This window comes from Tripterygium wilfordii, chromosome 17, assembly GCF_013401445.1.
Source record: "Tripterygium wilfordii isolate XIE 37 chromosome 17, ASM1340144v1, whole genome shotgun sequence".
Classification (NCBI taxonomy): Eukaryota; Viridiplantae; Streptophyta; class Magnoliopsida; order Celastrales; family Celastraceae; genus Tripterygium; species Tripterygium wilfordii.
The window spans coordinates 10761930-10788337 of NC_052248.1; the positions used below are offsets into that span (position 1 = coordinate 10761930).

The window sequence follows — 26408 nt, forward strand, 5'->3', positions numbered from 1 at the left end:
AAATTATCATTAGAATATTAGATACTCAGAATTTCAGAAATCTGCTAACAAAATATAGATTTTAGAATTCAGGTATTCAACCATGTACATTGTACATAGTGTTCCATCTACTAGTTATTAAGAAATCAGCAAACAAAATTATCAATAATCACAACACTGTACCAGACTATAAGTTATGACTTATGAAATTCTTCAGAATGTACACCAGTTATCACTTATCAGTAATCAACTCTGCGATTATTAGTTACCAATTACCAGACTACTAGAGTGGCAGTACCATTGTACCAGAGAGGCAGAGAAATACAACTATAAAACTACTTGAAATCTATAATTAATTAACAAAATAGAGATAAACACTTCTAAATAATGAGATAAGAGACCGAGAGAGTATCTAAGTTAGTACCTGAGTGTGGCTTTCGAAGATTCGAAGATATCAAGAAACGAAGTGAGTCGCGACACCGCGTGAGTCAGTGACTGTGATTGTGACGAACTGAGTGTGACTACAGGAGAGTTGGAGTTGCCGAGTTGGAGTTGCCGAGTCTTGTAGAACTGCAACAACCAGCAGGAGAATTGGTGTCGTTCATCGAGTTCAATGATTTAGTATAGGGCCTAGACGGAGACAACACTCTTGCCTTCGCTTGAGCGTAGTTTGAGTTTTGGTTTCATAATTAAATATTAAGTTAATTAGATTTACCCATCCCAAAATCCAAAGGAGACTCGAACCCAAACTAGGCTAACTCTAAGAAATTATCGACCAACCGCCTTTTGAGTATATTGACAACCACCATCAACCCATCTTTACATGGGTCTGATGAAAATATCGGCTTGATTGTGTGGGTCGGTTGATGATTGATTATCGGTCGGCTAGTAATGGATCGATAGACTAGTAATGATCGATAAAACCGATTCATGATAAACACTAATTTGACATTCAACCCTTCACATTGATTGGGGGTAAAATGAGGATCATATTAAGCATTATTCTTAAACTCTATATATGTCGACTATTCTTCTCTCTTCGAGATTTTTGAAAAGTCCTAAAGAGTGGAATTTGGATCTTCCAATTAAAAATTTTATCCTCAACCAAGTCTTCCATCCTTCAATAGTTAGTTAATCACTAGTGGGACTTTGGACACCTGATGGCCCGACTTGTACGGTACACCGGATACTGTACAAGCCTCTAATGTCAAACCAACCTAGAAGCATTTGTAGAATTTCTTATACCCATTCACACCATTTTATCCAACCAAATTAAGAGACAAAAGCTAATTAAGTGATGATATATATATATATATATATATAAATAGGCCTTAGTGACCGGGTCAGAGACACAGTGGAATGATAATGACCACCACAAACTTCCAAACCCAAAAACACGCAAAACTTAAAAAGCTCCACATGGAGCCGTCCAATTTATGTATGTCTAGTCATCAAGATGGTCAAAATTTGAGTGCTATTCTTTGGCATTCATGAGAGATAATGATGCCATATTGCAACTCAATAGTAATGATAGACATAGAATAATTAGTATCCCAATTATTTTAATAGTTATATACATAGAATTTTATATGAGACATGTAAACTCCATAAATTTATTGAAATCATGTGCGTCCAATTTTGAGATAACCGAAATATGAAAATGTTGATTTCTTTATCATTTTCGATTGCCATTACTTGTATTGTCACTATCTTATCTGGTCCTTGGGGTTTGAACATGATAACTAGGTTGACAAAATGACCATTCTTCAATATGCATAAGTGGACCACTACGTACCTTCTAGACACGAACTGCAAAGTGGTTGAATTTATGCGTAATACTCCCTTAAGTGCTCATATTAGCAAGAATAGGGCATCACCTTGCACAAAACTCAGTTACATTAAACAAAATCATTAAACAAACTCAGTTATATGTGTGTATATATATATATATATATATATATATATATATATATATATATCTCTTTGAATAACCATAATCTTCCATTTCTAGATTATTTTTTAAATATTATACTAATATTATTCCATTAGGGAAAATTCAATTGATTATTATTTCACATCAAATGCACAGTCAAAGACGGACGTCTGATATGATTCTTGCATGTGCATATAAGCAATCAAGTATTTTAGTATATTGTCTTTAATTTGTTGGATAATTTGGTGTGAAGACTCAATGCTTTCACATGTATGTATATGTATGCTTTGAAATGTAATTTTTTTTTTAAATACCGTTGAGAAATATGTTTTTCATTGGAATCAAACTTTGAACACATATGTCTAACCCAATCGATTGTAAACTAAGTCACCTCTAGTTGATTTTTAAATGTAAATCTTGTGAAATCTTTCAAGTTACAAACACAGAAAATCTCATAGAACTGATGATGTCACGCAGATATATGGAAGGGCAATTTATCGTTGATGATATGTCTGTCTCTGAAACTAGAAACAATATCTCTAAACTTGATTCAGATAATTTCAAATCAAAATTGTTTTATTTTAATTATTATTAGGTGCAGTCAGCTAATGGACTAAGACCTGCAGGGATTAATTAATTTATTGTTTGATTGATTGAATTGAACTCCATGCACGTCAAACAATTTATTCAATCTGGGTTGAGAAGAACATGAAAATTGGAAAATTCTATATGACACAGTACACATATATAAATAAATTGTGTCTAAAATTCCACCCACATTATACATATATCTTCTGCAAGAAATTAATAGGAACTAATTAATGTTACAATATCTCTCTTACAAAACAAGATAAAAATATAATTGACTATAAAAACAACATAAGATGTGGTAAGGATACCTTTCATATGTATGTAGAAGACCTCAATTCAACACAGATAAATATAAATGAATTGGCCAAAAGAGATAAAATATATAATATATATATATATATATATATATATAGGTGCAAGATTCTCATGGCTTGTGTTTCTGGGTGTAGATGTAATCAATGTGAGCTGCAAGTGTTCTTCTCATTAGGCACTCCTCTTCTCCAATTCCTTCACAACTCTCTTCTACTTCTACTTTCTCCACATCTATATTCTCCTGTGAAAAAACAGGAAGAAAGAACGGATACATATCAACAACACATGATCATGGAAAATAATTTGGGGGGAAAAAAAAAAGAGGATTAAATTCCAGATTGTTTGATGTACAGTACCTCGTGTTGGATTTTCATCGGCGTAACGTCAGTGAATTCGGGCTCCGGCCGACCCGCTGTACTGGTTATGCCGAAGAAGAAGAGGAGGAGAGCTATCATGCAGAGGGAGCTCACCTTAATGGAAGACATTTTTCCTAAGTGTGTCAATATAGATGCTTCAAGACATGAATAGAATTGTATAGGAGATGACTTTTATAGAATACTGAAGGGGCAAATTTGGAATTATGCTACATATATAGCAAATGACATTTAATTAAGTGAAAAGAAAATTGGTGGAAAATTATTCAGGTGTTGAAGTTCTAGAGAGTAGTAGATTTAATAGTGTGCTCCCGGTTGTATTGTTTTATTTATTGGGTTAATTATACTTATCAACAACAACAGATACATATAGAGCGTGTTATGAAAAAGTCACTATAGATCCACTTGTTCTAGTAATATCATAGTCACCCGGGCAGATTTCATACAGTTCCGCTCATTGAAATTATATGAAAAATGCCCAAGTGACTATTTTGTCTTATTTTAAACAATTTGATGGTATACCGCTAAAATAAATAGATCTACGGTGACAATTCGTAACACGCCCCATCTTTGGTACTGATAAGTATATTAACCATTTATTTATTTATGGATATTGATAATGGGTGTCATAAGGACACTTGTTAAGGAATGACTATATCATATTACATTATGTCATGTGCGATGAATATTTTCTATGCCAATTGTAGGGATTAATAACTTTAAATAGTAGAAAATAAAAACTCTCTTCTATTCTATGTCCTTATGGTAGGTGACCAAAATTTGCATGTAACAATAATAAATTTAATTCAAAAGTGATAGAGATCTCAATAAAAAGCATCACAGTCATTTCAGTAGTGGATATGTCACTCTCTGGTTCAATCACAAGGTTTTGTAGGCCCCTACACTTACATTAATCAAGGGATAAAATTCAATACTGGGATAACTGTGCTGTTTTTTACTATGATCCATAACATTTTTGAATTTAATTATCATCTGCGCCGGATTAAAGCTAGCATTTGGCAGCAAATTAAGGAAGTTGCCGAGAAATTTCATGTTCCAATGGCAGGCATTGTCAATGAGTTTTAAAATCAAAGTCATTGCCAAACACAAGCCCGAATGATAAGTGCTTTCACATGGATATATTCCCCATTCCATGCATGTTCAGATATGAGTGGAGCGATTATGCTACCTTCAAAATTCCACCATACGCTCTTCCAAAATTAGAAACTCTTAAATTGAGCTTATTTCTATATTTATGTCAGCACGCAAATTTCTCTTCATATTTTTCTCAAAATATAAGCTCTACCAACTCTAAAAATAGCACCAAACACTTAAAGAGCGAGCTTATCATTTTTTTGAAATAGCGTTGAGCAATATATTTCTCATTGGAATCGAATTTTGGGCATACATATGTCTAATCCAGTCGATTGTCAACCAAATCACTTCTCATTGTGTGTTTGATACATAATATATATTGTGTATATATATATATATATATGAATCTAATGCAGGTAATAGACTTTTTTTTTTTAATTATTTGTTCTTTTATACGAGCGGTGTTGATTAACTTTAAACATATGGAACTCCTCTTTTGTTTGGTTCATAGTGCTTGAACTTTGGTTGGACTTGGACATGGGTTTACATTAATTAAGTCCAAATAAAAATGAAGAATTAAGGAAGCCTGCCCTCTCGAGGTAGTCTTTCTTTACCCATCAAAGCTACAAACACAATACAACAAAATACTAGAAAATAAAAATAAATAAATAAATATGGAATTGAAAGCAAAGTATAGCAGGCAGGTTCTTTTCACATTGATCAATGGTTGTTGGAGGGTGAAAAGTTGGAATATCTAATTGATGAAGGAAATGGTCAACTCCTCTCTCTCTCTCTCACAGTCTGTGCACATTGCATGTATTGGTATCCACACACACACCCATCAGCATAGGCTCGTCAAAATCTCTCATTGAATTTGAACAAAACCTTATCACCATCTGTCTGTCTCGGTGCATTTTCCACCAACCAATTTTCGGAATTCCAATCGATTAATATTTAGCTCAATGTCATTACAAGGGTAACTTAATACTATAACTGCTTCTAGAATTATCTAATTTAGATAGGTTAAATTAGTTCAGCTAAGAAGGAGAAAAATATTATCCATTAGAGCTCCTCTGGTCAGACAAGTTTCAAGGTAATATAACTTTTGGTCATTGAAAAATATTATTCAATTCAACTCAGTCATTGAATTTTCAAAGATTCCAATTTCAAAACCCAAAAAATTAAAAATTGTTCCAATATGCACACACGAACAGATTTCTCACAGTTCAGGTAAATTTCTTAACTTGATTTTTTTATGCCACATAAACGAGATTACTGTCCGAACAGTGAAAAATCTGCCCCATGTGTGTAAATTGGAACAATTTTCTACTCTCGATTCCTAAGTTGGAACGTTTGAAAATTCGGTGACCAAATTGAACTAGGTCATATTTTTTAGTAACCAAAGTTACATTACCCCAAGAAGTTTCCTTCATAATTTTTGTTCTTCAAGTTAATAAAGGATTAATATAACTTGTGGTACCTAAACAATTGTCTGTGTTCCAAATTGATCACTGAAAGCCAATTTGTGCCAATTTAATCACCAAAAGTTTAATTTGTTCCAAATTGATCACTGAAAGCCAATTTGTGCCAATTTAATCACCAAAAGTTTAATTTGTTCCAATTTGATCACCTGATAAATTTTTTCAATTTTAGTTAGTCAACCTACTGATATGACAGGTTGACCATTAAACAAATTTTATTTTGTCTTTTGAAAATTTGCGCAGGGGGACCAACGATTGCAAGACACGTAGTTACCATTAAATGCAAATAATTAACAAAGAGCGATGAGATTTGACCTAATTTCTCTTTTTTTAAAGTTTATGAAACTTTCATTGTTTTCAAAGTTTAGAGATCATAATCATCAACCGAGCTTTTATTTCAAAATTTTGTGACCAGCTACATGAGTCTATGAGAATATCATCGAGAATCTATTTTACTGTGTTGATCCTTTATTTCAAAATTTTGTGACCAGCGTCCAGCTACATGAGTCTCTTTAAAAAACAATGAGATTTGGCCCAAACAATGAGACTTGGTAGGATAACTAGACTCGATCTTGTCGTCAAGACTAGTAGCTATGTGACTAGCCCCACATTATTTTTGTCAAATTTTGATGTTAGGTCTTCAAATTAGTGTTTTACTGTTTTTGGACAAGTTCCTAATTTTTTGATTCGTTTTTTTTATTCTAAAAAATATTGATAGTTGGTCTCATTAAAAATAACTTTTCATACTGATTCTAGATATATAATTTTTTTAATCTAACATATATTTCAAAAGAGAGAATATTTTGCAGTTTGTTTAAAAAAAAGAAGAAGATAATAATGTCAGCATGACATCGTACTTAATGAAATTTTAACATTCAGTCTATGTATTTATTGTGACCCAAAATCATGATCCATCTTAAATCAACAGCATGTATGAACTAACCATAATTAATTTATCATTTAACTGCTATTAATTCCTTGTACCTTGTACTTTGACGTGGCCCATGAAGCCTAAAGCCTTAAAACCCGCAATTACAGATCAACATATGACCAGTGTCAACGACATTATACCCTCATGTCTATGAAATTTAGCACCATACCTACAATACCATACCAAACCTCAATCCTCTCGAACATAGCCGTACCGCCTTCGACTTCGACCTATACACCTAACCTGTCTCTCAAACATCATCGTTTTACTTTATCAATACCCTTTAAAGCTCATGTCTCATCAATCACCTCGTAATCATCTTGAGACATCCTCTATTTATGACAATAGATCCGAAATAGCCAACCTCTCTCTAGAAAAAGGCCAAATCCCATGAATTTAATCTGACACACGCTTAAATCCTCTGAATCCAATCAATTCCCAAGATCCTTATCCTAGGCTTTACGAACCATCTTCCATTATAGAAGGAAGTCTTCGACATCAGGCAAAGAGCGAGCTTACTTACTCTTATACTAAATACCATGCTTTCACCCGAGAGAAAACACATAATTGACTTGATCATCAAATCTTACTTAGCCAGAACTCCTTTGATCAAAGAACCTCTAACATCTCTTGATCGCTTATGGATTTTGAGGATTGTTGTGACCTTCTATCCTAAATTCATGATTGTTAAAATTTCCCCCCCACACTTATTGCCTTAATTGTATAATACTTTTAATAAAGTTCCTATTGATTTATAAAGCTTTTACAAGAGCAGTTTGTTGATAATTAAACTTATATTGTATTATTATATTTAAAGTAATAGATTTCTAATTAAATTACTTAAAAGTGTGTTTTTTTTTTTTTAAATTTTGTGACACGGGACTCGAGTCTTACATTTTTTTTTACTTCCAAATATTTTTTTAATAAATAAATTTATCAATTAGGGCGGCGAATCACAAGGTAAAATCTAAATTCTTCAACTTTTAGTGGTAGTACAAATCTCAAAGCGATGTTTTTAACTAATCATGAACATAATTAACAACAAATAAAACGCATGAGTTTCCCTGCAATATAATCCAGTAAAACAAATCAATATGATCATCTTGGATCAACCTCATTAGTCCCATTTCATACCTGATTCAACTTCCATACCCGGTAGGTAAGTCTTCTAGCAAAGCGTTTGTCGGTAATAACCGAACAACGGCTACAGTGAAAATGGCTTCTTCTGGAGCTTGTGCATCCTGGCCTAACAGAACACCAGAATACCAACTCAAACATGGAAGTGATGCAATGATATATGGCATTCTTGTATATGCATGTCTCTATGTTAGTAGCTAAGCAAGTTAAATCACAAAGCTGGATGAATTTTCAGACCTCACAGGAAACACATAATGGAACACCACAATAAGTGACTCAACCTGGTGTCAAAATTGTGAGTGTGCCCAATAGAAACAACAACAGCAATTAGGATTCCATACTTATCCCAACCGGTTCTTATGACGGTGTGTCTGTACCTAATATTACAACCGACTTCAAGAAACATTCAGCCATTTTTATGCACGTTATCATGAATGAAATCATCAAAGAAAAATACTCCTGCGCTTCTACTCTGTGAAATACATCATCAACTAATGAGCAACAATCAACTAAAAAGTAAAAAGTAAAAAGTAACGATCAACTAAAAAGCAACATAAATTCCGTCCGGTAACTGATTTCTTCCCAGATCCAGGAGTTCCAAACCAATTTCACACTCTATAAAGCAACGTTGGTTGATCGAGAGAGAGAGAGAGAGAGAGAGAGAGAGAGAGAATTAAAGCTATGATCTATCATCTACGGGCTCTGATAAAACTAGAATAGAGGGGCAACAAGGTGGTCTATCATCTATGACTCTATGATCAATGGTTGATAATGACAATGAATTAAAGGTAGTACTTTAAGGTTATAGTGAAACTTTAAGTCAAAATGGTTATAGAATTTATAAAATATCATTATCAGTCATGAATGGACAGAAAAACTACAAATGCATTGGTAACTTACAGCAGCGATGACAGAACTTCCAAGTAGTCAGTAGTTGCCAAGGTCACTCTTATCTATGAGGAACAACATAACCTCTTTATCCATCAAGAAAATAGAGCTTTTCATCTGTCGCAAGAACCCGCAATTATCAGCACTTCTGCAGTTCTACTAGTTCACGAGTTCACTGTCTTTACCTCTAGTGCTGCAGTTCTACTAGTTCACGAGTTCACTGTCTTTACCTCTGCTAACAGTGTCTGTAGGGAGGTTAGTCCATAGCATCCACCCAGCCCATCTGACTTAAATTTCATATACTTGAAACATCATATGATTCTATTGAAAATTTAACTCCATGCAGATATACTTTCCACAGACAACTATGTTTTGCCCAACCACAGATGAAAAATTATCATCAAATCGAGGGTCATAACTTTATATTGCCTTTATCCTTAACAAAAGAGTTTTAATTAATTGATGCAATTTTTAATTTGAATTATGTTTATGAAGTTGCAGCAAACTACAATAAATTGTACTTAAGTTTAAATAAAAAATTCAAAATCCCAAAATCCCAAAATCCTTTATTCTACTTGAAGTCCCAAAAAACAATATTCAAAATCCCAAAATCCTTCATGTAATGACAAGGTAGCTAAATAAACCAGAAGCCAATCACAGAGAGTGCACTAAGCCGAAATTCTACTCAGGTGTATTTATGAGTTACTACCATCTTCCCACCAAAGAGACTGACAAATAGAAAAACAGGAAAGCAACATGTTTTATGTTTGGGAGGTGTAGGCTACCGACTTTGACCATCATTGCCATATTCCCCATCTTCAAGATCCTCGCGATGACCATTACGAGAACCATTCCGGTGGTCTCTTTTATGCCTCTTGCGCTTGCTTTCACCATCTGATTCAGGAGTTGATACATGCTGCTCCAATCACCCAAAACATAATAAAATTGAAGAGCCTATTTCAGTGGGTCAGTTGAAAGAAAAGCCAACACAAGTGGAGGCAATTCAAATTCATTTCCAGACTTGCAAAATAAGCTTACCCTTCTCGACTTTTTGTGGTCACTGTTATGTTTATTGGAATTCTTCGACCGATCTTTCTCTCCATCATTGGAATTATCTGCGATCTCATGCCTGTTCCGTTGTTTCTTACTATTGTCACTTTCTGATCTTTTGTCCTCATTGAAACCACGGACCTCAGTTGTATCAGCAATTTCGATGTCTCCTCCATCCTTACTCAAGTGCTGCTCCTTTTCCCTATCATGTCCTCGATCTTTTTCTCTTCTGTGCTTAGACTTTTTCCTATCTCTTCCCTCCCTATCTTTTTCTTTCTTTACCTGTGCAGCCAATAAAAAAGCAGAAATGTAAAGGTAGTTTACAACTTCAATGTTCAAAACATGAATAAGATCCATGTGGTAAGGCAGTAAGTGAGTAGATTGATTATCACATGTTCAAACATCAGACAAACATCTGATACACAAAGATCTCTATCCATCACAACCAAAAGCAACATGATTACAGGACATACTATTATGCACATCATTTAACTAACGAAACCGATGGTCTAAACCTGTTGGAGTCTGCTGTAAGTTAACATGATCCTTCAGCAAAGGTTAATTACAACTAGGGTAATTCATTTGCTAAAACTGTATGTCCCTTTCCTTCCAGCAAATTAGTTTACCCTGTCCTACACCTATTTGAAAAACAGAACCTTCTTCACAAGCACATTATTGGACTGCCCAGAACCAAATCAAACCATTCAACAATCAAGGTTGAATATCGGTAAGAAAAAAAATTACCAGAAAGATGAAGTGCAGGGTCTCTCCCATAAAGGTAAAGGATGTATCAACGCATTCAGCAAGAGATAACATACTTAACATTGACTTCTGTTTGCACACTTACACCTCTTTTGAAGAAAGGAAAGTCTGGGATGCTTCTTTGATTGCCAATGAGGCATCTGACACTCAAAACAAATGGAGGGAGTGGGGAATAATTTGCAAGCTCGACATGGAAAAGGCTTTTGACCATGTCAACTAGAATCTCCTTCCCTGAGTCTTGCATAGGATGGTTTTGCACATCATTGGTGTTCGTGGATAAAAAGATGCATGTCATCTCTTCTTTTATCATATCAATCAATGGAAGAGAAACGAAGTTATTTAGATCTTCTATGAGCTTAAGATAAAGATCAGCTTTCCCTTTCGTCATAGTTTGGTAATGGGAGTCTTTAGCAAAATGATGATCAAGCAACTTTTCTAGCCTACTGGTGATTATACGTCTCTATTTCCTATGCAGGCTCCTGTGGCAAAGAGCTTGGAAGACAGCAAAAATTGTTTCTTATGGGGAGGGCAGAGAGAAACTATAAAGCTCCATTTGGTAAATTCATATAGTGTGGAGTATTTAGGTGGTCTTTGTACAAAATCGACTCCCATATTCGATAAAGCTCTTTTGTACGAATGGCTATGGATATTCTTTAGAGAAGATGGAAGCCTCTGGAAAGAAATTGTCGATGTGAAAGGCGAAATTGAAGAAGGATGTTGGATCACCAAATTGAGAAGTGAAGCTTACATAAGTTCTGGCTCTCTAGACATGCTAACAACTCCATAGACATCTTCAATCTAGACAAGAGTCAATCGTTTGTTTCACTCTCTGTCATGTCTTGTCCTTGGGCTTGGTCTTTTGTATTACGTTGTAGTCCTGCACTCTACCCTGAATCTTTGAGTTCTTGGTTTCACTTTCTTAATTTCTTCTCTACTCCCAAAAACAAAATCTCCAGTAGAGTGGTTACAAAAATATTATATAGATGCTATTTTACAAAGAAATATGGTAAACCGATCAATCATATCACGCTCCATTGCAAATAGGTTCACGAATTTTCAGGAGTTGTACTTTCTTTTATGAGTAAGAATTGAGTTGCTGCCAATGTGGTAGAGTAGGAAGTGAGAGCGGCGGAGCTTCTGTAAGAGTACGAGCAGTAATAAGAATTTAGTCTTCGACACACCTAGCATGTTTTTTGGATTGCCTTAAAGAGAGGAGCAATAGAGCCTAAAGGGAATTGAATCTTCTTTTGAAATCGTGGAATCTTCTTTTGAAATCGTGGACAGCCTTTGTAATTGGTTCATGGTAACTTGTAACAGGTGACATTATGCTTTCCAGGCATTCTATCTCTTCTAGATAAAGTCAGTAGGTTTGTTATGGGTTGGCACTCCCTTGGTAGCGCCTGTTAATCTAATCTCTTGTTAAGTTCTTAGTCAAAGAAAAACCGCTAAGGTGTATTGCAACACATAGCCAGATATTTGATAAGAGATATTGGTCAAAAGTAAAAGCTCAAATATTCAACAGTATGCACACAAAATAATTCAAATATGTGATGACCACTTAATACCTTTTCTTTTCGCTTTCGGTCATCCTCCATTGCCTGTTCTTGCAGCTCGGTGATATATTCCTCAAATATTTCTCTGCAGAAATTCTCCACTCCAATGGAACTATCAACATCAACGAATTACATGACAGTTTCAGTTAAGCAGTTCTCACTCAAAAAGGGATACAAGAGTATACTCAAGCTAAGAAGAGCGCATCTCACCAACAAAAAGGCAATTTTTCCTATCAACCTGAAACGAACCTCCCACATCGCTTAGATGTGGGAGTTGTAATCTATTGATAAGGAGGGCAAATGCCTTCCTTAATCAGCCAACAGATTTTCTAGGTAGTAGCCTATTGGGCCTATTGGTTACAACTTACAACCAACCCATGTGTGGGTAATGGTTGGGCTTGTGTGGTTGGTTGAGGAAGGTATGGGCCTACTGGGTGCGTGTATGGGCGCGCGCCTGGCCTGGTTCTTAACACAAGCATTTCAAAAAATAGATAGTTCAACCTATACTTTAAGAATTCAAACAATACAAAGTGTCCACAAACCACAATCATCATCATGAAATAAATGATGAAAAAGATTGCACGCCAACTAAAGATACACAATTAGAAAACGATCCAAACCACAGCCTAACATATAAAGCAGAGGCTCAAATTAGTAAGGCTGCTAGATATGTGCAAGTGCACCCATGGACAAATGCCATCTGAAATCTTCACCACTAGATCATATAGGATCATGTAGAATCTTGGAAAATAATCCAAAAACAAAAATCTTAAATTCTATAGATAACACAATGAAACCAAAAGTAACCATAACTGTTACGCATTGAACAGATGCAAAGCCCATTCATGTGATGAAAGTAATCTCCGCTTAAGACCTAAAGTGAACGTGATTTCAAGAATAACGAACATACCTGTACTCTCTACTACCTTGAAAAAGCTCTTTGCTGTTCTCCCACCTCGAAGAAGCATTAATTTCCTTTTAAAAAAGAAGTGAACAGACAATAGTCGGGTATTGTTCCTTAACCACTAAATAATAGCAAGATAGACAATTAATACTCTTACAAATGAGATATTGGCATTTCCATACCTTGATGGAGTGCAGTAGATCACGAAAATCATCTGCAAGCCGTTTACGCTTTTTAGCTTCCTTCTCCTCCTTCTCCCTGACTCTTTCTAGCAATTCATCAAGTATTAGCTGCAACAAAATTAAGCAATTTTAATTCACAAGATTTTAACAAAGAGCAAAATCGAAGCAGCTAAAAGAGTATTCAATTGATAAGGCTAACAATAGCTAAAACTGAAACGAATATTTCCTACTGTGCTGTTTTATAGAACATTTCAACCACTCCAAACAAAACACTTGATTGAATGGGAAATGACAAGCCAATCACAAAAAAGTGTTCAAAACATAATTAAAGGACGGACAATAATAAGACATATACAGCAACATATATGAATTGATAATTGACGATGGATAAACTTGATCTCAAAGTAAATTACAATCAGAAAAATCAAGATTATTGCTAAATCTATAAATATCTTAGGCAAACACATATGTATACATATATATTTGAAACATTTGACTGCTTCAAAATTTAGCTTTACCTGGTGCATATTGACATATACACTATTAAAGAATAAACAGAGATTGTGTGCAAATACATACCTTTAAGTTGACATCTGATATAGGTGGAGAGCCTATTTCCTCGGCAATAGAAGCCCTAAATTCTTCAAGTGTCCAGCTTGATGATAAAGCAACCTGAAAATTTACAAAAGCATTAGGCTCCTAGGAAACTCTAAATGTTTAAGAAGAGAGAAGAAAAAAGATAAATCATACCTTTTTCAACTTCACAGCATCCTTAATTCGAGTTTTATCATCATGATACTGAGCAAAATATGCAAGCAGGAGAACGAAAATTCGTAAGCCACAGCAATTATCATTATAAGAATTAATTTATATACAAGTAACTACTGTGAAATCAACAATCAAAACAGAGTCATGAGGGCAAAATCCTGTCAGTGCACCAGTCAGACGACACATAATCCCGAGCACAATGGATAAGAAACTGATGAAGCTTAAAAGATATCATACAAAACGAAGGTAAACCAGTATCATCACTATATTTAACAACTAATAAGAAATAAAAGATGTAACGAATTCTTGCCCATGATTGTCGGTTAGCCTATTACAACTAATCATGTTTCTCATTCTTCCACAAGTATAGGCTTTCTTCTTGGGGAAAAGGTCGGCAGTTGTAAGTGCATGCAGAACTCGCGCAAGAAAAAATGATAAGCACCATCTTCAATCCTAAAGCTTAAGCAAATAGATTATGCAATTTTCATCCATATATAATCCTATGATGTTTTTTTCCCTTGCATCACAGGATTCACCCACTCATAAACAAAAAAAAAAAACCTTGTGCACAAGGCTCCCACAGTGGCCGAGGGCCGAGCACAGACAAGATATACGCAAACCTTACTCTCCACATATAATGTGAAGAGGGTTGCACCCCTACAACTCTTACCACTGAGCCACATGTTTGCCTATCAAAAAGTAAACATCTCCCATGCACAAGGCTTTTGTAGTGGACATCAGTGGTGGCGGGGACTGACAGGATGTAACCAGACCTTAACCCCACACATAATATGTGGAGATACTATTTCCAGGAATAGAAACTGTGACCTCTAAGTTGCACCCCTGAAACTCTACCATCACATGCTCGCCTCACCCACTCATGAATTAGTTTAAACAATCTCTCTCTTGCTTGAGACCCTATTTCATTTGTACATTGTGGCAGTTGAGTAAGACAGTTAAGTTAAACCACACTTAGGGCATGTTTGATAATGCATTGTGGTAAGTTCTTTTCTTCCCTTTTTTTCCCTAAAGGAAGCACTGCAGTGAGTTTGTAACACTTTTTTACCATGAAAAAGAATCTTATTTCAAGGTTGTTTACAATCTAGAACTAAGACTATAGAGATGTGGTTAGAAGCTGTTTTAGGTATAGTTTTCAGGTCTTTTGAAATGAAAGACAGAATAAATAAGCAATTAAGGAAATAAACTTTCCAATATGGACAAAGGCATCATTATTATTTAATAATCTAAAATGTTAAAAATCTATTAATATCCCTTTTACACAAACATATGTACAATTTAAACATTATCTGACATCTTTCATATTATGTTCTTCACCATAACGTCACTGCTGCACCAAACATGCCATTTCAAGAGAAGTACAAATCAAGACATGAACTTTTCCCTTGAATCCAATTGGCAACACATCATCACAGATGTCACAATAACAGAATCTTATACCGTAACCAAATGTGAGACAGAATTACGAAGATAATTAGTTGATTAAATTTACCTGCTTCTCAAGCTCCTCAGCAACATCTTCAAACAAATCCTTCGGGGTTGGACCTGAAGTGTTTGATGCAACATCCAAATATGCAGGCAAATCTTTTACCTAAATATTCCAAATTAAGAGAAGGCATCATATAGCAAGAACCAAGCAGCATAAGTGCATAACTGTATTCTGATTTGGCATAAGCTATGCAAGTCCTCTCAAAAAAATCCCAAGCTGCTAACCTTCAGATAATAATCACGCCAATGAGTTTTTGCTGTAAGTGCCCCAGCAGAAAGATGTTCTTCCATCAACTTACGGAACTCATCGCGTTTTTTGCGTTCCGCCTTCCGCAGATCTTCCTGTTTAAATTAAACTTCCAGTGTGAGAACATCAATTCAATGAAAGGTACAATGGTTGTAAGAACATTAACCAATCATTACATCACCTTTTGTTTCCTCCTCTGTTCCTCCTCTTCCTTCTCTAAGTCACGTACATAATCCTGTGAAGAACTTGAATTTAGAGAAAAGGAAGGAAAAAAAGGGTCTATAGTCGATAATAATGAACTACCTGAAATATTTCCAGGCGATCAATTTTTTCAAGACGTGAACATCTTTCATCAGCCTCTAAGCGATCTTGCACCTTTCGCCACTGGGTGCTTGCCTTCAGAAGAGAATAATGCATAAGTTTGGGCCAAAAGAAACAAACCCAATGATGAATTAAAATTCTCGCCAGGGCATTACCTTAATGAAGTCGCAAGATTCCAGATATTCCCTATATTCCATGATATTCGATTTCCGCTCCTCCTGGGCCTTTACTCGTTCCTAACAAAGTCAAGATTCAAGAACACTAAGAGCCAATCATATCTCTCTTCATAAAACAGTTACATATATTCAAGTTTTTGGATGGTTGGAATTATGGTTGGCTTGGGTACTGGTTGGAACAGTGAAAATAGAGCTTACTTCAGCTTAGTGATCATAACAATTATAAATGAGCTCGGGATGGTGAGGACTAAGAGCCAATCATATCTACCAGCTCTTCATACAATAGTTACATATAGTCAAGTTTTTGGATGGTTGGAATTATGGTTGGCTTGGATGCTGGTTGGAACAGTGAAAAAAGAGCTTAGTGGTCGTAACAATCATAAACGAGCTAGAGGATATTGAGGAATACTTCCATCTACATCACTGGCGATATTTTTTTTCAGTTTGGAAGGATAAACAAGAGAGTTCCCACGGAAGAAGAAGCTTCCACGAGGACTTTCAAGGATAAGATGGTTATCCAACTTTTCGATAGGCATAATGAACAAGGTGTTTGGTGTGAACATTTGGTTTTGGAAATAATCATCTTCTAAGCCTTATCACAATTATTTGGCTTCATCTGCATGAATCAATAATGAAACTTAGAGTCCACCACATGAATTTCCAAAGTTATCCAAACCAGCCTAGTACGATTTTGTTTCCGGATGCAATTGATCTTATTTCCAGTAGACAGCTATATTTAGGTGACACCCTCAATGCCATTTAGTCATCAATAAATTCTTGTTTAACTTCCATATAAACAAAATGAATAGATGCCCCTTGCTACACAAGATGAGAGGCACTAGGTATATACCTTTTTCCCAAGCTCCTCTAAGTAGCTTTCAAACAAATCCCTGCGATCTCTTTCTCGTTCAACCCCTTTAAATCGCTCATCATTTTCGAAAATAACCATAGCTTTGCTAATAAAAGTTCATGCATTCAAGTATCAGGAAAAAAATGTGTTACTAAACTGGCCAGATAATGAACAACCAAGACCAATAAATAAGACATTTTTTTGAAATTAACAATCCAATTGAAGAAGAAAATTTCGACATCATGTACAAACCTCCATCTAGTAGATGATGTCAGCTCTGTAGATTCCTACGAAACAGCAAGACAAATTAAAAGGTATAAACTCTTCTTAAGAATAATATTAAAGTAAATTAGAAGTAAACATATTGTATTTTAATGGAGGCAAAACAAGTTTCAAGTGGCACATGACTTACTTCTAACATTTTCGTAAACTCTTCCCTTGCTTTTTTCTGTTTAATTCGCCTTTCCTCAACCTCCCGTTTTTTCTTTTGACCAAGGAACTGAAACACAAAGTTAAAAGTGTTTTCAAGAACAAGAACAATTATGCATAGGTAAATACAATTTGAAAAGTGTAGAAGAGAATTCCATGGTAAACTGAGCGAGCTAAAAGACCACACTGATCACAGACTAGGGGAAATGCAATTATTTAAGAGTTGACCTCATTAAAAGCTTGCTTTCTCTCTCCAAGTGTCCTCAATGCACCATATCTTTTGTCATTAATTATGACTCTCATGGCCTGATATATAAAAAAAAACAACATCAATGTACTCCCACAAGAGGGGGGAAAACACAAAATTTAATGCAATGTGATTAAACCTGCTCCCATGTCCAGTCAGAACCAACGTTTGCTGACTCAAGAAGAGATTTAAATGAACTTTTAGCCTCCTTGAAACAAAAGAGAGTAAAGAGCGTCAATGCCAGAGATAGCATCAAGCAACAATGAAGGAGGCTTCAAAGACGATAGTACTAAAACCTACCAGCTTATCCACATAACCTGTATGTTCCTGATCGACTACTTTATCTTCCAATTCAGCTTTTTCACTAGCCATCACATCTGTGCTGGCTTCCTATAAGACAATAACATCATCAATTCCCTCGTAAAGCATATCCACTGACAGCTACCAGGCAGCCAGATCATCAGCTACAAGTGCAACAGAACCATACCTCTTTATCTTCTGCAGGAAAACCATCTGCAGAATTAGGAACATCTTCAGCAGCGATGTTGCAAGAATCATTCCTGAAAATTTTGAGAGCAATATGGTATTCAAACTAACTGCCAACTCCAGAATAACGATAAGAAAACTACACAAGCTGACGAATCCAATACATTGGAGCAGTAAATACGTCCACCATGGTAACAGCAGCCTCAGAACTTCCTGAAGTGCCAGCTGATGGTGGAACAGTATTTAAAGTTCCCTGAGCTCCATCAGCACGGTCAATTACAGGAGAAGCTTCAACGGGCAGGGCAGAAGATTCAGCAATCATCCCAGATTGTATATTATCAGAAGTGCCTACAGGAGAAATGGCAACTGGGCTTGATGTTGCCCCTTGAGCTGTGGCAGCTGAAACATCCATTGTAGATGGAGCCTCATCTAAAGGAGTAACAGAAGCTAGGCCATGAGGATTTGCAGATGTTTCCTGTTGTGTTTCCTTTTCGGATCTCATTCCCACCCGTTCACGAGCCAACTTGAAGCATAAATTTGGAAGCAACAAAAGAAAAGAATAAGCAAAGGAAATTGATCAAAAAATTATAATAATAATTTATTTTAAAAAAATCAAATGAGTTTCCATGGAAACAAACCTTCAGTTCTTCAGGTATCTCCCATTTCGATTGCTTGGTAACCTTATTGTAGTAATACCTGAAGAACATTCATAAACAGGATAGAACTGGAGCGTGAGAATTGATTGAGCAATTAGCATGCTTAAATAAATAACATTAAACTATGTTAGACCACACACTTTCTTCCATCAGGGCTCGTAAATTCTTTCCAGTCAGTCGATGCATCTGCCCTCTGCCACAGTAAAATCATCATAAGTAAATAAATGAGTTGAAGCAATTCAGCAGATGTAACACTTTTAAACAATAAAGTGCTAATTGAGGTCATAATAGTCAAATGGATACTACTGAAGAAATGGATTCTACTTAACGTAGAACCAGTCATACATTAAACAATTAACACCATAAAATTCAATAGTTTTAACGCAATAGAAAATACAATGCAAGTATTCGCAGCTTCGCGCACTTTAATGAGTAAGCAAAGCAACTAATAGAGCCAATTTTGTTTTCACAAACAGTTAAAAGGCTTCATGAATCAAAGATATTCTCTAAATGGAACAAAAGATGTATTATGGCAAGCGCAATGTTTTCATCACGATGCAATTTCTACCCTAAAAAGAACAAAAGAGTTAGACACCTTTTCCTTCATGATTTCTTTGTTCCTCTCCTCCCAAGAATCAAGAGATGAATGAAGGGATTGAGGACCCTAGCCTTTTCTCCTGTTCACTTCTTTGCAAAACTTCCAGGCCTTTAACTCGTTCCCAACCAAGGCAGCTACAACCCTGAACATAACCATTAATTGTAAAGCTACCTCTCTTAGTTTGGCAACCCATTTACAGTGGAGAACATTGTCTCTCAATGTTCCACCTTTCATCACGCAAAGGAAGTATATATTAGACAGTGTTCCGATTTTTAAAGGTTGTCAAAGACTATTTCCCAAAGGATTTTCCAAGCAAAGAAAGCATTTTAGCTAGCACTCTCAAGTTCCAAATCTTCTTTAATGGGAAATGATTCATTCTACCACTTCAGCCTCGAGGACTGAGGAGAAATTTTCAACCTTGTGGGTGCAACCATTACAGTTGAAGATCACCCAAATGTTGCTTTTTCATTCATATATGGTCTTCAAAAGAACCAGTAAAGGTTTCCAACTCCCAAACCATAGCATTCCAATTGAAATGCCTGCTCCAAGTCACCACACCATTTTCTGCTTTAAGCAGCTTTCTGTGACTTTCATACCCTTTCTTCTAGCCATATCATACAAGGAATTGTCTCATGTGAAAGTACCCACACCAAGCATCTTTCCAAGAATTGACGTTATTATTTCCCACAAAAAATTCTTATTAAAGACAGTCAAGGCTTTTATATTTCAATGAAGGAGGGCCAACAGAAAAGATAGAGACATCTTTGTCCTCCTACCCAAGATTTGCACCCACCAAACCTATTGAATTCTTAAGGGATAAATAACCATTGAATTCAAGTCCAGGGAAAGACTTGTAATCAAATTCACTGCCAGCACTATGCAGAAAGAGCTGGAAGGGATTCCTATAGCGCTATTAGCTGGAACATCTGAAGCAAGAAATAACAGATCTTTTGATAGAGATGAAAAGCAATTCAGATAATCAGGTAAGGTCATTCACAACTGTTTTGGCACCATAAGCTAAGCTTTTGGAGCTCGGTTGCTTGTATTCTAGATATCTTAACATGCAAAAATAAGCTCATTAATCCCACTCCTTCATGTACTTGGGTAGTACCCGCTTGGATCTGCTGCTAAATAAAATTAATTGTAAATTAAGAAAAAAAGCACTCGTCTTTACCAACTTATCCTAAACAATCTCAAAATTCTTAGATCAAGAACAAGGAGTAGGAGCCAATTTTAAAATACTTAAGATATAATAATGAAACAACTGTAAACAACACATTGCTTGTCCATCTTTGCACACCGATGAAATCGCTTGCCCACCTTTGCATCCCCATTTCAATGAATCACATTATGCATAATCTTCTAGTATGTGTGTGCAACACATATGCTTTGTAAAATCCAGTAAGAAATTGAGGAAATGGACATTGCACTAAAAGCAGCAAGAAATCCAAGGTTTAGAACCATAAGAGTTCATTAGACTATTACAGGATGGTCCAAGAAAAAATATTTAAAATTCGTTTCTACTTTTGCAGCTATTAACATCTTTACAAGCGAAAATGTAACCCAATGATAGAGTTGCAGTGATGCAACCCGGAAATTGTCACCCCACATATTATGTGTGGGTAAAGTATGCATATATCATGTATGTCCCCGACCTGCCCATTGCGGGAGCCCTATGCACAGGAGTTCTTTTTATGTCAAATGTGAAAGGAAATACTTCATTTGTACCTACTACAGCATTGGTAGGAAAACTTAGACATGAATACAACGTAACATCAAACAAATAACACATATGAAAGAACTACTAACATTCCAGAAATACAGTAGGTAGAGCAAGCAACCATGACCCAAAGCATAATATCCTACCTCTCAATAGAGTCCACAGCCTCTACCTGTAAGCTTTTTTGAAGCTATGGAAGTCACGCAATGAATAAATGAAAAAAAAAAACAACATATTTGAAAATTGAACTTCAGAAGGAGTCAATATACCACGTAACTTTTGTTACTTTAATGTGAATAGATATAAGCAGAGCACAGATTTTGCATTGCTGTCGAAGCACTTATGAGTTATGACTATATCTTGGAAGTAAAAAATTGGTAAATAATAAAACACAAACAAATGCAAGACATCAAATAAAACTCATTAAATTAAAATTACATGTCACACTGAAACTAAATGGTCAATGAACCACCAGTCAATCATGATATTTATCATCATCCCAGCTTTTATCCCAAAAGTTTGGGTTTGGATACGAGTACGAGAAAATCAATGGAATCCACTACGCGTATTCGTTTCCGCCACTCATTTCTTTTTGGATCATACTTTTCATCAATTCCTATTGAATCCATATCCTTTCGTCCTACTTCAAGCCATAATCTTATAAGTAGGGATACCAGTCAATCGTGATATTATAAATCAAAAATCATACAATGATTCAAATTGTAGTCTCAACGATAGAGATCATTGACAAAATCAGATTACAGCTATCAATGCCAAAAAAAATAACAAAAGACATCAGCAAGCATGCAATCTCTTGTACCAAAACACAAACACACAGAGGCAAGGATTGGTTGTTCTTTGAAAAAAACAATAAAGAATATAAGCCACAGAAATATTATCTTTTCAAATTTTTAATGGAACAAAAAAAATAAGTGCATTGTTACATAAAAAGGTCAAAACATAAATTGGGTATCCCCATTTATTACAAGATGTCAACATGTAGGTTGGCATTGATGGTGAGGATAGCAAAAACCACTCCATTAACAACTCTTGTCTCTCATTTCAAGACAAAGCTTCAATCACACAGTATGAAACATGAATTTTCTCGAGTATCCTAAAGCACACAGAAACTACAATCTCTAAGTGAAACCCTAACATCATATCTTTTCTCTATGAGAAGATGAGCAAAGTCAGAGGCTATCAGTACATTCTATTGTGAAAAATCTCGCATTGACCAGTGAGCTAAAGAGAAGCACATACTATATCACCAAATTTGCCAATAAATTACATGGAAAGAAGAAAAAGAAACTCCTATCATTTAAACATTAATATTGAGAAACTAGCTATATCTTAAAGCCATTTGATACATATCAAGGTAAACAACTCTCATGCACAAGGCTCGCTGCCACTCTACCACTTGGCCACATGATCGACTATGATAAGAATAAGAAAAACCACAATTTTAGAAGAGTGACTCACCTCAACAGGAGTCATTAATTCTACGGGCTTCACCCAACTTGATTGTCTGGTCCTCTTATTATGATAATATCTGAGCAAAAAAAAAGTGGACTTGATTTAGCAAAATGTGAGAGAAATATTGATATCTGACATATCATTTATAAGACGAACGAATCCCGAATATCAATTATCGAGCTCCTTTGAGATAGCAAACAATGAAAGTAGAATGTTCGCCCATAGATGTCACTTTAGCAATGAGCTTCAAAAAGTTCCCCAAATAAGAGGGAAAAAGATAACTGTCCACCATTTGTGCTTTTATTTTCAAATGAAGAAACTTTTTTAAGAAAGGCACACAATGAAGGGAAAGAAGAAAAGACTTCTAGAACATGATTGAGGGCGCTAATATTTACATTGAAACCGACTTAGTCCGAAAAAGAAAATCAAATTTGCTTAAAAACTCTAATTGGAGTAAAAGTACATTCAAAGACTCTTCTAGCTTTTTTCCTTCCAGATCAGGGAACAGCTATGCATCTAATGCTTATTTCTGTTTGGTGGCTATATCCCTAAAATGGACCTTACTCTTCTATCTATTTCCTTCCAGGTCAGGGAACAGCTATGCATCTAATGCCTATTTCTGTTTGGTGGCTATATCCCTAAAATGGACCTTGAAGGTCCAATAAGAGTACAGCCAACTTCCATTCCTTACCTGTAAATACAAAGGTTTCCTAGTTTATCCATACAATTTTCTTTTCCCTTCATGGACGTTTCAAGCCAACCAGTCCATGTTTACATTTGTCTCAAACTAGTATGTTACATTCAAAACAACATTACAATAAAACCAAACAAATATAAGCATCAACTACTACGTCTGCCAAAAAAATCAGAATTGCATACCTTTTTCCATTAGCTGAAGTATGTTCTATCCAATCAGTAGGGGCCTGTTCAGTAAGTTTAGTTTGAAGATTTGTTTCCTGAAATTATACATTGCGAAACAGTATCAGAAATCTTGTTCGAATAGCCCTTTACATGCAAAAAGGTCAACTCCCATGTAAGATCTCCCATATTGGAGACGGAATCAAGGAAGGACAAGCAAGATATATGCGCATACTGAGAGAGTCTATTTCAAGAAATTGAACCCATGACCTCGAGTTTGCAGTGCAGCAACTTTACCACTAGGCGTGGGTTCACCCTTAGCTCTTTACATAATGAAGAAGCAAGAAAACAAAATATAGCAATGGCAAAGAAAAGGACAAATGCTCTTACTCGAACACTAATGGAGGAAACTGCAGATTGTTGAACACTCTGATGGAGGGGTATAACAGAAGCAGCAATTTGATTTACTGGAGATAACCCAGGCTGTCCACCAGCAGGAATTGTTGGGGCATGCATTTGAGATATAGGCTGATAGTGAGTCATAGCATTGAAAGTCACAGGTCTTTGACCATAAGAAGACGGCGCAAACTGCAAGAGATGATTTCCATGAGGTATAGACCATATAAATAAACCTTAACAATTAACTATGCGAGACAGATTGTCTTACAGTATATGATGAAAGAAGAGGTGTTCCTGGGCCACCAAAGCCAGGCATGTAGTTGTTGGGTGCTTGAACATTGGGCATAGGCAATGGTGACCCAGATGCAACATGCATGCTTGGGGGAGCATTAGGCAATGATGTTGCCTGTGATGGTGGTGGTCCCAGGCCCTGGCCAGGTCTTGCTGGTAACTGCTGCATTAACTGAGGAAACTGGGGTTGCTGAACTTGAGGAGAAGGCAACCCATTGTTTATAGCAGAGACGCCGCGCCCAACAGACTGAAAATGTGGAGGAGCAGCTTGAATGAACTGCTGTGATTGCTGTCCTGGAACTACAGGTCGAAACTGCAGCAATAATAGTTCAAAAAACATTCTATTAAAATTGAATTAATTGATAGAACTAAATGTCCCACAAATTCATAGATAAATAGAAACATTACTTGATTAGACATGGGAGGCATAAAACTTCGAGAAGGATCCATAGAAACACCTATAGAAGGCTGAATGGGCTTTCCCAACAAAAAGAGCACAAAAATTAGCTGGAGACAAAACGCTGACTAATATACTCAGTTAAGGACAGTGGATGCAGAGTATAATAATCTGTAATTAAGATAAGAATGTCACTAGTGATTTTGGACAAAAAGCCCACACCCTAACCTAACACAAACTACATTGCACCTTAAACATGCTGCAAAACAAACCCTTTTTTCATTATTTATTCCCACAACAGAATTCATTAGAGGTATCCCAAACTAAGATAAAAATGGAAGTGGCATAATCACAATAAATAACCACCAATTATGAGCAATAGTTTCACTGAAATGGAAGACATGATTCTGACAGATAAAGTATCGTATGGAACTCGTTGAAGGTGGGAAGAAACTTTGTTAATCACAAAAATATAAACCACATGACCAGCAACTGCTAACCGCAAATATGAGCATGCCATAAAAATAAAGGGCAATATGCAATCAGACCAAACTTCAGGGCTTCTGATTGCATAGTACCCTAAAAGTAAAAAAGGGTTCCCTAAGCCCCACGAAAACATTAAATAAATTTATGCAGAAAGGGAACAAAATTAACACCACTGACATGTGCGACTGAATCAAGTATATTTCAAAACAATCCTCAAAGTATGAAACAAAGAGATACATAGCTGAACTTCCACCAGGTTCAGGCTTGATTTTACCAAGTGATGTGAAAACTGAAAATCTATGAAGACGTGTCTCCTTGATGCATCTAATACAAGAAGTGTACACTAGTTTGTTTGAACCAATTACTCCCTGCGGGAAGATAGACTGAACGCCTGATGTTCGCAAAGAATGTATTTAATTTTAAACCTATAATAAACTTTCCAAGAATCGGTACCCCTTGAAGACAATAACACCTCAATACTTACGGCCAATTAAATAAACCTGAATTCTGAAGAGGGCTAAAGTATGAAGAACAAAGGCAACCAGAACAACAGCACTTAGAAAATGTTAGAACTTTAATACCTTTTCTCCTCCTTCACAGCAACATCAAGCACAGCAACATTAATCTGAAGCAATTGAAATAAATGCCACAAGTCAAAACAATAAAAGCACAAGCACAGATAATTTAAGACTCAAAATATATAACATCACAATCTCGCTTCAATCTCGCTTCAGCATTTACCATAGCAAGCACATACTATTAATATACTGGCACTACAATTTTTTTTTTGTTAAGAAACAAGAATATTAGATCTAAGGTATGAGACAGCCAATCGAATATAAGATGTAAAGAAAACCATTTCGGATGGTATAGGGCATGTAGTGCAGCAACAAGAAGAATTGAGATATTCATGTTCGACAATTCCACGTTACCCGGACTCTTCACTTTACCTTGCCGTACCGGTGTCGACACGACACGACTCTGGTGCTGGTATGGGATCTGTCTCCGTTCCGATAAAATTCTTCTGGACACGGCTGTGGTGGAGACAACGTTGGAGGAGTTAGAAGCTTTGTTGTATCTCCGCCGTTCTTTCTCAGTAGCTCCGCCTCTGCTGGGTCTTGCCGTTCGTCTTCTTCGTGTCTCCGTATTTGGGTTCGACCTACTCAGGCGATTTGGGGATGTTTCGCGTAGTAAAACTGACCATGGTTAGTCTTAGTGGAGATCATGGTTAACACTTAACAGTTCGTGGGAGTCAAAAAGATGAAAGCTGGGTCAACTGCATACAAAACGCATAGGCTAGTAACGCTACTTCTAAATCACACGTGGCA

The 26408-nt window shown here is 36.0% G+C and overlaps 2 protein-coding genes across 10 annotated transcripts; both read right to left on the minus strand.

The window, feature by feature from the left end:
- Window positions 1–2582: 2582 nt before the first annotated feature.
- LOC119982913 (phytosulfokines-like) lies at window positions 2583–3343 on the minus strand. Its single transcript, XM_038826515.1, has 2 exons — window positions 3172–3343; window positions 2583–3056 (listed from the first exon to the last, which is right to left on the minus strand). Exons 1-2 carry the CDS (start codon window positions 3298–3300, stop codon window positions 2928–2930), a joined length of 258 nt encoding a protein of 85 aa, XP_038682443.1. The 5' UTR covers window positions 3301–3343; the 3' UTR covers window positions 2583–2927.
- A 4309-nt stretch (window positions 3344–7652) lies between these two features.
- LOC119981792 (pre-mRNA-processing protein 40A-like) lies at window positions 7653–26292 on the minus strand. Of its 9 annotated transcripts, none has more exons than XM_038824929.1 (32): window positions 26031–26292; window positions 25662–25705; window positions 24606–24665; window positions 24175–24510; window positions 23898–24095; window positions 23529–23605; window positions 22656–22725; window positions 18999–19051; window positions 18841–18898; window positions 18367–18725; window positions 18204–18276; window positions 18017–18106; window positions 17856–17924; window positions 17698–17775; window positions 17453–17539; window positions 17293–17327; window positions 17041–17146; window positions 16170–16250; window positions 15997–16089; window positions 15875–15928; window positions 15672–15788; window positions 15451–15549; window positions 13923–13970; window positions 13752–13844; window positions 13173–13280; window positions 12997–13061; window positions 12099–12198; window positions 9760–10053; window positions 9511–9640; window positions 8952–8966; window positions 8734–8906; window positions 7653–7942 (listed from the first exon to the last, which is right to left on the minus strand). In XM_038824929.1, the coding sequence occupies exons 3-31, from the start codon at window positions 24645–24647 to the stop codon at window positions 8881–8883; spliced, it is 3054 nt and encodes a 1017-aa protein (XP_038680857.1). In that variant the 5' UTR covers window positions 24648–24665; window positions 25662–25705; window positions 26031–26292; the 3' UTR covers window positions 7653–7942; window positions 8734–8880. The 9 variants fall into 9 exon arrangements, with proteins under 9 accessions (XP_038680857.1, XP_038680854.1, XP_038680853.1 ...); XM_038824926.1 differs by having other exon boundaries at window positions 7653–7937; window positions 24606–24674; XM_038824925.1 differs by having other exon boundaries at window positions 24606–24674.
- Between the last annotated feature and the right edge of the window lie 116 nt (window positions 26293–26408).

Excerpts from the sequence above, each read along its gene's own strand:
- LOC119982913 (XM_038826515.1), bottom strand. The coding sequence starts at position 3,300 with ATGTCTTCCATTAAGGTGAGCTCCCTCTGCATGATAGCTCTCCTCCTC. Across the intron at positions 3,057-3,171 it reads CGATGAAAATCCAACACGAG|GAGAATATAGATGTGGAGAA; the intron begins GTACTGTACATC and ends GTTTTTTCACAG.
- LOC119981792 (XM_038824929.1), bottom strand. The coding sequence starts at position 24,647 with ATGGATCCTTCTCGAAGTTTTATGCCTCCCATGTCTAATCAA. Across the intron at positions 17,925-18,016 it reads CAGGTTATGTGGATAAGCTG|GAGGCTAAAAGTTCATTTAA; the intron begins GTAGGTTTTAGT and ends TTTTGTTTCAAG. Across the intron at positions 17,147-17,292 it reads ACATCATCTACTAGATGGAG|CAAAGCTATGGTTATTTTCG; the intron begins GTTTGTACATGA and ends AACTTTTATTAG.